General features: G+C 40.7%; 1 protein-coding gene across 11 annotated transcripts in view; it reads left to right on the forward strand.

Moving 5' to 3' along the window:
* Positions 1-14,125, forward strand: part of NEO1 (neogenin 1) — a 160,548-nt gene that overhangs the window by 100,665 nt on the left and 45,758 nt on the right. For all 11 annotated transcript variants that reach the window (XM_075857740.1, XM_075857730.1, XM_075857736.1 and 8 more), the window contains exon 2: positions 2,375-2,692. In XM_075857740.1, coding sequence (XP_075713855.1) covers positions 2,375-2,692 — 318 coding nt within the window. The remainder of the gene's footprint in view (positions 1-2,374; positions 2,693-14,125) is intronic.

Consider the following 14,125-nt stretch of genomic DNA (forward strand, 5'->3'; position numbering starts at 1 on the left):
ATTGGACACGTGTGAATAAGCACTTAGGGCTCATTCAGACAAGTGTATATGTAATCCATGGGATGGCTGTAAAAACAACGGCCATCACACTGACTTGTACTTCAAAGGGGCCGTTGACACGACCATTGTTTCAACGGAGCATGTGAAGGGTTTCCGTGAAAAAATAGGACATCCTATATTTTTGTACTTCATGCAACCTGCCATAGACCCTAGTCTATAGGGGATGCGTGATCACGCGTCCCGCATGGGTGCACCTCGGACGTGAAAAACCTTCAGTTTTTCCCGTCCGAGGTTGGCTACGTTTGTCTGAATGTAGCATTAGACTAGAGTTCTAGTAAAGATAAGCAAATTCATGCTGTCTGGATTCCCTATTGTGTAGATTGTTATTACATGCATTGTTTAGATTCCAGTTGCACATGAATTCTGTTGGGATGTTAGAAAAAAATGTGTGGTGGTGTGTGGCTTACGCTGTGTGTATTTTAACACGACAAAGTCCTCATACGGCTGTAGAATCCAATCTGAAAGGCTTCATTGATTTTCTTGGTGACCTTAAAAGGTAAAATTTACTAAAGTGGCATTCAAGTAACATTCTTGATACCTCTACAGCACTGAAACCAAATTCTGTGTATTTTTTTTTTTGTTTTTTTTAGATGCCATTGCTAGAACATTGTGGCATGATTGAAAGATTATTGTTCTGTCTAAATAAGCAGTTTCTGAGAAGTTGCTCGTCTTATTTAATAAGAATTGATTATGTGACATGTTGTAGTGTGACGGCTCTTCTCCCCGATCTATCTAACCACTGTCATGCTGGTTAAAGGAAATGCTAGGGGAAAGCGGGTGAGGAAGGACACGGTCCACCTGCCCTTACAGAGACTTGTTTTGGAAGAACTGCTGAGTTAGCTGATTTTCATGGCGGGGAGAGGTGAGTTGGCACTGTGCCGCTGTACCAGCCTCTGTCTTTGCCATTGATTGCGCTGTTTGTTAAGTGTTTTCTGTTCCCTCTTCCGTTGCTGAACAGATGTTTAGAATGGCATCAGCAACATCAGCCTTTCTCTCACATTCTGCTCATGCAGGGCCCATTCTACTGCACACGATGCTTATGTGCAGAATAAAACCATGTCCATGACATCACAGTTGCGAGGTATACACTTCACGTGAAGGAGTTTGCTGATATACTTCTAAAAAGCGGTTGTGTTCAGCCGGTATTGTACTGCTTCCTCTCTGGCATCCATTTCTGCTGCTTCTTGGACATCATTTCAGATTCTTTTGCAGCCCAAGTATGAGTGTTGTGTTATTGGGGCCATAGTCCGAAACATACTACTGCCAATTGGCCAACATGAGCGGTTGGGGCAATAGTCTAAACACCTATGTTGGTCAATTGATAGTTTCTGGCTAATGGAAAGCTGTGAGAAATAAAATCTGTATTCATCGTTGTGCTGATAAACAAAGTATCTAAGAATTTGCCACATTGGGAAATGGAAAAATTCAATCCAATTTCTGCTGTGATCTGAACAATTTTTCATGGAAAAATAAAGCTATCTTTGAATAAATATATTCGTAAATAGTTTCATTATGTTCTGTGGTCTTTTGGTTAGACCTAACATATACATAACGTATACCTCTTTTAATGTGTAATAAGTTCTTAAAATTCTTAAGATGGTGTGGTGATTTTCTGAGTGAGCGGTATTGGGAATATTTTGTGCTTGCTGGAACTCTGAAAGATGATTTTCTGGTTGACTCTGGACATTAAGGCTACGTGTACACGTGTTACATGTGGATTTTCCTGTGGCAAATCCACTTCGTGATACAGCATCCGCAAAATAAATGACTTTATATAATCTCCTCTACATTTTGCAGAATTTTCTTCACGTAAATTGACCTGCGGTGCAGGGCTTTTTTTTAAAATCCATAGCCTGTCCGTTTATCTTCAGTTTTCGTCTCATCTTATAAAAACGGCAGATAATCCGCACCTGTTTTCACATCAATATGTAAAATCCGCACCTAAAAACGCATAAAAAAAGCAATATTAAGTGCAGATTTTACCTGCGGTTTTTATGCAGAATTTCTGCATCGAATTACGCAACGTGTGCATGTAGCTTATGTGGTGGGGCAGGGTGTCCTTTGTAGTCCATGCAGGTGGCTGCCTGATTTTTTATTTTTTTTTATTTTTTATAAAGAACTTCTATCAGGGTTTAGTGGATGCACACGGAGCCACAATGGTGTTGCTGCTAAGTATTGTCCTTACTGCACTTTGTTTTTTTTCCAGCATGCTCTTTAAATACAAATTTATTTAGTTTTTTCTAATAGTATCTTTTGTTAGCCGAGGTTGTCATTTTAAGATGCAATGGCTAACTCGTTTTTGTATCACTTGCAGGTTCAGCTTTCAGAACATTCACCCCCTTCTATTTCCTGACGGAACCGACAGACACTGTAACTCTACGTGGAACTCCCACGGTTTTAAATTGTTCTGTTTATGCAGAGCCAACCGCAAAAATTGAATGGAAAAAAGATGGGACTTTTCTTAACTTGGTATCGGATGATCGGCGGCGACTACTTCCAGACGGGTCTTTGTTCATTACCAGTGTGGTGCATTCAAAGCACAACAAACCAGATGAGGGTATCTATCAATGTGTGGCAACGGTGGATAGTTTAGGCAGTGTTGTCAGCCGTACTGCGCGACTTTCTGTTGCAGGTAAGTGCTACGTACTGAATGTTTCCAGATATCGTATGGTCTTGTTTGGAGTGCACGTGCACAAATTCTAAGCTAGTATTGAAATAATATATGGTGTTATATTTGTGCTACTAGACTATTCTGTAATATTGGATTGAAAATTATTGGAGAAGTTTAATCTTTAAGGAAGATAAGGCGATTAGTGTGCAATGGGGAAAAAATATAAAATTACAACGCTAGGCTTAAAGGGGTTGACTAGGATTAGAAGAACAGAAAGCAACCATGTTTTTCTAATCCTAGACAACTCCTTTAATTTGGTATAATACTGTAGTAGACTAGTAGTGTCAAATAGGTCCGTGCAATATCCACAGCGCCTCATTCCCCCTAGTGCACTCCTTAACAAAATTCCACAGTATTAGATGACATAGAAATTAGGTAACTGGTTAAAAGGAAAAAATCTGGACCAAAACTGATACTGTGATGCTTAGAGGGGGTAAAACATGTCAAAGATGACCAAAAAGGGAATTCTGGTGTCGTGCCTAGGTAGAACATAATGTGTCGGTTTCTTTAAATTCTAGAATTTGTTTGCCACTGCAGTTGACGCAACATGCCAATCTCCATGACTGCGGGGCCGCTGTGTTGTGCATTTATTATACAGAACTCTGCTCTACTAAAATCTAAAAAAAAAAAAGAATTACTTTCTTGCTTTGTAAAGCGTCGGGTCTCCCTAAAGTGTTGCTGGTCTTTCTCCCAATGATTTACTCAGGATGGCTAGACTGCTGGCTTTCATAGTAGGCATCAGCACAGTATTTGGATGGATTATGGGGTGCTGCTCTATTCTGGGAAGAAGCTGTTTAAAATCATGGTGACATCACCCACTGTGACTTCCGCCATTAAAAAATTGTTAAAGAAATACAATTTTGGAGCCAAGTGTAACTTTAGACCCTGAGAATTTATGAAAATCCCCCAGACCGGAGGGTTGTTTTTTTGCAATCTATGTGTGCATGTATTTTTATCTATAAATCTTTGTGCGTATGTACACTTTATGGCCCAAAGTACATGGAGACCTTCCTATCATACCTGTATGAGCTTTTTGGATGTCCTATTCCAAAACCGCGGGCGTTCATATGGAAATATGCCTCCTTTTTCAGCTAAAACAGCCTCCACTCTTCTGGTGAAGGTTTTCCACAAGATTTGAGTGTCAGAATTTTTCAGCCAATAGAGGTCAGGACTGTTGCTGGATGAGAAGGTCTGGCTCGCAAAGGATGCTCCAATTCATCCCCAAGGGTGTTTGATGGGGTTGAGGTAAAGTTCCTCCACACCAAACTCTTACAACCTGTATTACTCTGCTTTATATAACCTACCATCAGAGGCTAATCCTCAAGTAGGGCTAGGGGAGGGTATAAATATTGCCAATTTACTTCACTCAATCAGACTGCCACACATATCAAATGATAAGATGGACGCATTGATCCGTCCATTCACATCAAGAACTAGAAAAGATTTTACGCTCCATACCTATGGGTAAAAGCCCAGGCCCAGATTTACCATTAATTCTTACTCCCAAACTTCAGGACACTATAATGCCCTATTTAGAGTTGAACGCTTGCCAACATAATAGCTGGAAGCACATAATTCTTTATCACCGAAAGAAGGTAGGAATCTTCAAATGTGCAGCAGCGATAGACCCATATCATTGCTGAACACTGACCTGAAAGTTTAGGCCAAAAACGTAGGCCCTGTTCACATCGCGTTTGGGTCAAGAGCGCTCCTGGCGTACATGCTAAACGTGTCCATAGGTCTACATTCTGACGGAGAATGGGAGCCAATGGGTGACCTATGCCACTGTATAGTATATGTAACAGGCATATGTTTAACAGATACATAGTTGGCTTACCAATAGCCTTTCATGACGTATCTGTTACATCAATACCAATATAGTCTATGGAGGATGGATCTGTTAAAGGGAACCAGTCGACCGCATTTTACCTATCAAACCAGCAATACCTGGTGAAAGTGGGTGACATTTTTTTTTTAATGTAAATTATATTTATCTTCTAAGTAGGCTCTGTACCTTTTAGTATTCCATTTTTTACTGTTCCTGTGCCGTATGCTAATGAGCATAAAAAAATCATATCTTCGTTCGCAGAGTCAGATCTCAGGCCTTTCAGAGTTAACCCCGCCACCTTGTGTTTGATTGACAGGTCCCCGCCTCCCCCCCCCCAGCGCACACGAAATCCCACGCTTATGCATCGATGTTCTGTTGCGCGCACATAATGGGACACCGTAGCAGTGCATGCGCAGTAACTAGATTTGAGGCACGGACGAAGCAGGGAAGGATATCGAAGCGTACATGACTGATACATGCGCGCGATCTCAGACAAGATTTTGTCATTCAGGAAGGGCCAGTTTTCGGTGGTGGACAGGCATGAGAAGAGGAACAAACGAGACTGCCGAATTATTACCACAAAAGGCGCAACATGTTTGCAGACCGTTATTTACGGTCCAGAAGGAATGTAGGAGAGGGGATAACTGCAATGAACTTTTGACAGCAGCGGCCAGCAAGGGGTCAGTAGAGTTCAATAGGTGAAATGCTAGTGACAAGCCTAAAGGGAACATAATAGTGGCATCCAACACCGAAAGACTAAGAGTATCCGTTTAATGGGTACGTCCTAAACTTTCAAGACCCCAGTTCATGATGTATCCATGTATGTCACTGTTAGACATCTGAGACAGCCTATGTTTAACGTATACATCATGAACGTAGGCAAAAAAAACATGATGAGAACGTAGCTTTGGCGTCTTGTTTATGCCACCTTCTCCCTGCTGTTATCTGTAGTGAACAGACAGGTTTACACTGTATTCCTTTGACAAAGCCAAACACCTCCTAGGGTTATTAGGTTGTTGGAATATGCAAGACTTTGATACCTTTAGTCCTTTTCAGCACAGATGCAAAAAAGCTTATGATAGGGCAAGTAGGCCTTACATGATAGCCACCCTTCGTGTGAATGCACATGATGGAATGCAAAATTTCCGATCACCGGCTATCTGCGAGAATATGGGTAAATAGAATCCCCTCCAAATCATTTTCTATAAAAAAAAAAATTCCGCTAGCAAAGGTTCCCCTATATCATCTATCTTCTTGGTAATCGAAACCCTATTTTAAAGAATTGAACAAGGAATATACAGGATTTGAAAATACACGATACAAAAATAATTATTTGGATACCTCTTAATCATTGAATTGTAGTGATACATTCAGTCCCATTGCCGCAGGTATATAAAATCCAGCGTCTAGCCATGCAGTCTGCCTTTACAAACATGTGAAAGAATGGGTTGTTCTAAAGAGCTTACTGAATTCCAGCGTGGTGCTAGAATAGGATGTCACTATTGTAACAAGTCAGTTTGTGTCATTTCTTCCATCCAAGATATTCCACGATCAACTGTGAGTGGCATTATTGCAAAGTGGAAGCGTTTAGGAACCACGGCAACTCAGCCACGAAGTGTCAGACCAGGTAAAGTTACAGAGCGACCTGCCATCTGGACAGAGGTATAAGTTGCCAATGCTCTGCTGCCTCAATACCTGCGGAGTTACAAACCACCTCTGGCATTAAGCGCAAAACCTTTGTGCCGGGAGCTTCTTGACATGGGTTTCCATGGGCCAAGCAGCCTACATCGCCAAGCATCGGATGGAGTGGTGTAAAGCGCACCACCACTGGACTCAAGGGCACTGGAAACGTGTTCTGTGAAGTGACTAATCACCCTTCTCCGTCTGGCAGGCTGATGGACGGTTCTAGTATTGGCGAATGCCAGGAGAACGTTGCCTGCCTGACTGCATTGTGCCATCTGTAAGGTCCAGTGTCGGAGGGATAATGCTATGGGTCTTTTGCATACCAAGATATTTTGGACACTTGGTATGCTTCCCGCTTTGTGGGAACAGTTTAGGGAAGGCACTTTTTCCATTCCAGCAGAAGTCTGCAACGTGCAAAAAGCAAGGTCCATAATTACATGGTTGGGTGAGTTTAGTGTGGAAAAACTTGGCTGGCCCACACAGAACCCTGAACTCAACCCCATCAAACTCCTTTGGGATAGAACGGAGATTGTAGGCTGGGACCTCTTATCCAACATCGGTGTTTGACCTCACAAATGCTCTTCTAGATGAACAGGCAAAAATTCACACAGACGTACACGCAAAGTTTTATAGAAAGCCTTCCCAGAAGACAGGAAGCTGTTTTAGCTGAAATGATGGGACCAACTCTATATTAATGCCTATGGATTTAGAAGGGGAAGTCCTACAAGCTGCTGTAGGTGTCAATACTTTTGTCCATATAGTGTAGGTTCTCAGACACACATGACAGTTGTATGTTCAGATGACCTGCTGATTCTAGCTGCCAAGCCAACCAATTCCATCCCTTTTATTTTACTCAACTGTTCAATGTGTCTAATTTTAAAATGAACTTAGAAAATCGTAAATTCTTAATATATCCGTTCTGGAGAAATGCTTCAACACCTAAAGCACAATTCTCTAAATAAATTGGCTAAAACATCAATTAATTACTTGGGGAATCATTTGCCTAAAGACCCTGCCTACTTGTTCTGCTTAAATAATTGACCCTTATTTAGAAATATACAAAATAAACTACTTTTTGAAAATTCTATGTAAAGCCTTAGATAGGATGCAGAAACCTGCTGCAGCCTTTCATTGTCAAAAAAATAATTTGTCCTTTAAAATATTACCTTTATGGCTCCCCAAATCCTTAAGATCAGGTCATTTTTCTCCACCTTCTTATGGGATAATAAATGCCCCAGACTTTCCTACCAATTGTTCAACAAAAGCCGCTTTGTTGGTTTAGAACTCTGACATCTCCACATGCTATAAGGCAAATCGCCTATGTAGATGGGATTTTTTTTTAAATCTGATTTTCATCCTTAAATTTACACACCACACCAGAATCATTTACTCTTTCAATTAGAAACATGAGCACTTTGGGGATTATATAACCATACTCCAGCAATCAAATACACAAATTATTACAGGTACTATTTGGAACTATAGGAATAAAGAGGTCAAATTGTTATCCGTTCCTCAATTGTAATCGGGCCTTAACCCCTTAATGACCAAGCCATTTTTTTAAGTTTTTCCATCGTCGCATTCCAAGAGCTATAACTCTTTCATTTTTGTGTCGACCTAGCTGTAGAAGGTCTTGTTTTTTGCGGGACAAGTTGTATTTTTTAATAGCACCATTTTGGGGGACATATTATTTGTTGATTAACTTTTAACTTTTTTTTGGGGGGGAATAGAAAAAAACCTGAAATTTCGCCACGCTTTTTTGCGTCTTAAATCTACGCCGTTTACCGTGTGATATAAATAACAATAACTTTATTCAGCGGGTTGTTACGATTGCGACGATACCAAATTTGTATAGTTTTTGTATGTTTTACTACTTTTACACAGTAAAAACGCTTTTTTTTCAAAATTATTTGTTTTTGTGTCTCCATATTTGAAGAGCCGTAACGTTTTTATTGTTCCGCCGATGCAGTTGTATGAGGGTTTGTTTTTTTTTGCGGGAAGACTTGTCGTTTTTATTGGTACCATTTTGGAGTAGATGCGACTTTTTGATCACTTTTTATAACATTTTTTTTAAGTCAGTATTCACAGAAAACAGCAATTTTTCCATTGTTTTTTATTACATTTTTTACGGCGTTCACCGTGCGGGTTAAATAATGTAATAGATTTATAGTTTGGGTCGTTACGGACGCGGCGATACCAAATATGCGTAACTTTTTTAAATAATTTAGTAAAGGAGTTTGTAAGGGGAAAAGGTGGGTTTTTCGTTTTTTTTCACTTTTTTTAAATTAACTTTATTAAACTTTTTTTTTTTACTAGTCCCACTAGGGGACTTTAATATGCGATTCTGCGATCGCATTTATAACGCATTTATAATGCACTGCAATACTTCTGTATTGCAGTGTATTACTGCCTGTCCGTTTAAAACGGGCAGGCATCTGCTAGGTCATGCCAGAGGCATGATCTAGCAGGCATTCATGACAGGCAGACCTGGGGGCCTTTATTAGGCCCCCGGCTGCCATAGAAGACACAGACACTCGGCGATCTTATCGCTGGGTGTCGGTGGGAGAGAGAGGGAGCCCCCTCCCTCTCTCCAAAGCCACTCAGATGCGGTGCTCGCTATTGCGCACCGCATCTGAGGGGTTAAACATGTGAGATCGATACTTATATCGATCTCACACGGCAGAGCAGGGACGCTCCCAGCCCTCAGCTGCCTCTGGCAGCTGAGAGCAGGGAGAGTTGACAGCTCCCTGCTCTGTTTACTCATCCTGATGCAGTGCCGTAAAAAGGCATATGCATCAGAATAAAGCCCGTTAGTGGCCGCCGTTAAAAGGCGTATTGGCGGTCACTAACGGGTTAAACCCCTGGGATTAATGCGGGATTACAATAACACCCATTTGAAAAAACATGCAAATTTCTGGGAACACCTAATGCAAGTTTAAAATCTCAACGGTTTTTGATGGCAATAAAGGACCAGATACGGAATGCTTAATCCTTTAACGACCCAGCCATTTTCCGTTTTACTTTTCCACTCCCCGCCTTCCAAGAGCCATAAAGTTTTAAATTTTTCGTCGATGGAGTGGTAAGAATGCTTATTTTTTGCAGGAGGTGCTGTAGCTTCGATGTTCACCATTTAAAGTACCATATAATGTACTGGGAAACGGAAAAAAAAATATTTGTGGGGTGACATTGGAAAAAAACCCGAAATTCCTCCATTTTGTTTTTGGGGTTTTGTTTTTACGGCTTTCACCGTGCAGTAAAAACGATAGCTGAACTTTATTCTGTTTCTCAATACGATTACGGAGATACCAAATGTATATCGCTTTTTTTTATATTTTACTACCTTTACAAAGAAAAAAACTATTTAACAAAAAAAATTGTTCTGTTTCACCACATTCTGAGAGCCATAACTTTTTTTCTTTTTCTATCAATTGAGCGGTGTGAGGGCTTATTTTTTGCGGGTTGAGCTGTAGTTTTTATTGGTACCATTTTACGATTTTTTTGATGACTTTTTATTTCATTTTTTTTTCAGCCCTAAGGTGACCAAAAAAACACTGATTTGGGTGTTTTAATTTAATTTGTTTGGTTTTTGTTTTTACGCCGTTCACTGTGCGATTTAATTAATGGTATATTGTAGTAGGTCGGACTTTTACAGATGCGGCGATACCAATTTTTATTTTCTTAATTTCTCTTGCTTGAGGAAAAATGGAAAAAGGGATTTTTTTTTTAAACTTTTAATATTTTTGTATTTTTTATTTTTTTTCAGTTTTTAAAAATGTATTTAACTTTCTCTTGAACATTTTTTAGTCCCCCCCCCCCCTTAGGGAACTTGAATCAGCAATCGTCAGATCGCTGGTACAATACACTGCAACACAAATCTATTGCAGTATATTGTCATTTTTACAGGCTTCTGCTAAGCAATGCCGGAGGCATAGCTAAGTAGAGGCAGACAGAAGCACCTTGAGGTTCGCGGGACTCCAGAGGCACCAGCGGCTTCAAATAGCTGTTTGCTGCTTTGCAATGGCATTTTATTAGCTGCTCTCCTAATCCTATTAATTTGTCTGGCAGAAACGTTCCTCATTATGCCTTTATCTGAACGAACCCGTCTGTGCTCTAAATCAGCCACAAATCTTTTCACAGTACGATGATCACGCTTAAGTTTTATTGAAATATCCAATGTGTTCGTACCTTGTCCAAGGTATTGCACTATTTCACGCTTTTCGGCAGCAGAGAGATCTTTTTTCTTTCCCATATTGCTTGAAACCTGTGGCCTGCTTAATAATGTGGAACGTCCTTCTTAAGTAGTTTTCCTTTGATTGGGCACACCTGGCAAACTAATTATCACAGGTGTCTGAGATTGATTACGATGATCCAAAGAGCCCTAAGGGTATGTGCACACTTTAGCAGGCTTTTACGGCTGAAATGACAGACTGTTTTCAGGAGAAAACAGCTGCCTCGTTTCAGACGTAAAAGCTCCTCCTCGCATTTTGCGAGGCCTCTCTGACAGCCGTAAATTTTGAGCTGCTCTTCATTGAGTTCAATGAAGAACGGCTCAAATTACGTCTGAAAGAAGTGTCCTGCACTTCTTTTGACGAGGGTGTATTTTTACGCGCCTGTATTTTTACGCGTCGTCGTTTGACAGCTGTGAAACGACGACGCGTAAATGACAGGTTGTCTGCACAGTACGTCGGCAATCCCATTCAAATGAATGGGCAGATGTTTGCCAACGTATTGTAGCCCTATTTTCAGACGGAAAACGAGGCATAATACGCCTCGTTTATGTCTGAAAATAGGTCGTGTGAACCCAGCCTAAGACACAATACCATCCATGAGTTTAATTGAAAAACTAATAATTAAATGTTTATGACACTTAAATCCAATGTGCATAATAATTTGGAACACGGTGTATAAATTCAAGAGAATTCCTTTAAATTGTTAACCAGGTTGTACAAGACACCTGTATTTTTACACTTCATCAACCCCTGACATGTCGAACATATGCTGAATGTCATAAGGATACTTGACATATCCAGGTCACGATCTCACATATGGTGAACATGTCCACTGATTAGTGAAAACTAAAATAAACTCCATTTGTTCTGGAAGTACCGGAACAAATGGTCATCGACAGGAAGTAGTCATCTTACTGTCCGGCCGCGGCTTCCGGTCCACATGAAAATGGCGCCGGATGTCGCTCTGCTGAAGACCTTCCTTTTGGAGTGTGTGGGAGCGGCGCATGCGCCGTTCCCACACAGACGGCGTACACTATAGTGAATGGAACGTCTCCCGTTCGCATTTTCTATGGGGATGTATGTGCCGTATTCCATCTCTGTATGTGTCGTTAATTGACACATACAGAGATGGAAGAAAAAAATGGCAGCCCCCATAGTGAAGTAAAAGAAAGAAAAAAGTACAGAACAAAAACACAAATAAAATTTATTTTAATAACCTACTAAAAGCAAATTTATATAAAACATTTTCGCGACACCTTCCCTTTATATTTAGCTCTTGACAATGGCTTAATTGTAGACCGTTGCCTGATTTCACACCCCGCAATATAAGCAACCAACATTTCTAATTACTGCAGATAAATTACTGAACCTTTTTATGGCAGAATATAGAACAAGTTGGAGAAGATTTGTGGGTTGAAAGATTTTATATTGGCCGTGAAAATGAGCACCGATCAATGATACATACAGCACGTCCGTTGATCGGCACTCATTTGCTTCAGTCACAAGGAGCAATGATCTGTAAGGTATGGGGACGAGCAATCGTTACTACGGTCGTTCATCCCCGTGCATTTGCATCATGTCGGCAGCACATCTCCCTGTTTACACACCATTTTATTGGCCCGATGAACAAGCATTTACTCATTCGACTGATCGTTGCATTTTTTTTAGACAGGGCAACGATCGGGAACGAGCAATCCTATAAACGCTCATTTCCTGATCATTGGCCCGCGTAAAAGGGCCTTTACTCACTGGCAGACTTAAATATGCTAAAATCTAAAAACCTTGGAAAACCATTCTGCTCATATAAAACAAAAAAAAGGAACTATTCGTTTATAAATTGCCATACTTATAATCTTTATAAGGCATAATTCTGTGACCATGAAGACTTGAGATCCTTACCTTTTTTTTTATTTTTATAGTACACGCCGTAATTTTTGAATATGTAGCAGGAGTTCAGTCTGATCTACACCTTGTCATTTTCCTACCCCACCCACACCTTTTGTAAGTTATGAGTCCTATGTTGCTTCCTCAGTCATTGTGATCTGACAAGAATTTTTTATTTATGACTAATTTTAAAGTGTAGCTAAAAGTTTGACAAACTTCTGACCGGTCATAGTGACATGTCAGAAGTTTGGATTGGTGGGGGTCCGAGCACTGAGACCCCCACCAATCGCTAGAACGAAGCGCTCGTGTGAGAGATCAGCCGCTTCGTGTCTGTTCGTCTTTTTCCGGTAATAAATGTATCTGTGTACGGACTCTATAGAAAGTCTATGAGCCCGTACTCCGATACATCGGCTTTCCGGAAAAAGCCGAACTGACACGAAGCGGCTGAGAGCTCACATGAGCGCTTCAGCTGCTTCGTTCTAGCGATTGGTGTGGGTCTCAGTGCTCAGACCCCCACCAATCCAAACTTCCTACATGTCACTATGACATGTCTGAAGTTTGTCAAATGTTTAGCTACACTTTAATTTCTTTTGCTTTATTTGTTGATTCTATCATACTATTACTTCGATTTTTACATGCCTTTAGTGCCCGAAGATGCAGAACTAGCGCTATGTAATATGATTGTTTGACATTTCAATTAAAAAAACATATTTAAAACACTTGTCAACACTTGTCAAAACATGTCATTATGGAGTTTATGTATATAGGGGCACTGTCATGCCAGAATAAGGAAAGGGCATTCTCCAAACGGTTGCCACAAAGTTGTAAGCATTCAATTGTCTATGGACATAGCCCTGCAGCTCAATAATTAAACCCCATAGTGACCAACAATACGCCTTTTCACGTTGGTCACTAAGGGGCCTTAGGCTAGGCTGACGCCTTTTCACGTTCGTCTAGTCTAAGTCCTGCACGGGTCTCCCGTGCAGGCTGGAGCGGGGGCTCGGCTGTCTGATAGCTGAGCTCCTGCTCCACCGCCCGCGATCGAAGTTTACTTCGATCGCGGCCGTTTAACCCGTTAAATGCCGCCGTCAATAGCGACCGCGGCATTTAACTTTGTTTACAGAGGGAGTGAGCTCCCTCTGTCACCCATCGGCGGCCCGCAAATGCAATCGCGGGTCTCCGATGGGGTGTCATGGCAGCCGGGGGCTTGATAAAAGCCCCCATGTCTGCCCTGGACATATGCCTGTTAGGACGCGCCTGAGGCACGTCCTAACAGATTGCCTGTCAGATTTACACTGACGGCCAATAATGCTCTGGTATACGAAGTATACCAAAGCATTATAGCAGCGATCTGAAGATCGCACAGTAAAGTCCCCTAGTGGGACTAGTGAAATAAATAATAAATGTGAAATAAAGATTAATAATAAAAATTACAGTAAAAAAATAACCATTTTTTCCATAAAGTGGTTTTATTTAGTAAAAGTGTAAAAAATAAATAAATAAAAATGTACACATATATGGTATCGCCGCGACCGTAATGACTCCATTAGTAAAGTTAATATGTAATTTAAACTGCAAGGTGAACACCGTAAAAAAAAAACGCAAAAAACAATGCCGAAATTGCAATTTTTTTCCATTGCCCCCCAAAAAGTCATAATAAAAAAGACTAAGTGCCATGCACCCCCAAAACAGTACCAATCAAAACTACGTCTCGTCCCGCAGAAAACAAGCCCAAAAAATCACTACATTGATTGAAAAATAAAAAAGTTA

Source organism: Rhinoderma darwinii, chromosome 3 (assembly GCF_050947455.1).
Source record: "Rhinoderma darwinii isolate aRhiDar2 chromosome 3, aRhiDar2.hap1, whole genome shotgun sequence".
NCBI classification, from domain to species: domain Eukaryota; kingdom Metazoa; phylum Chordata; class Amphibia; order Anura; family Rhinodermatidae; genus Rhinoderma; species Rhinoderma darwinii.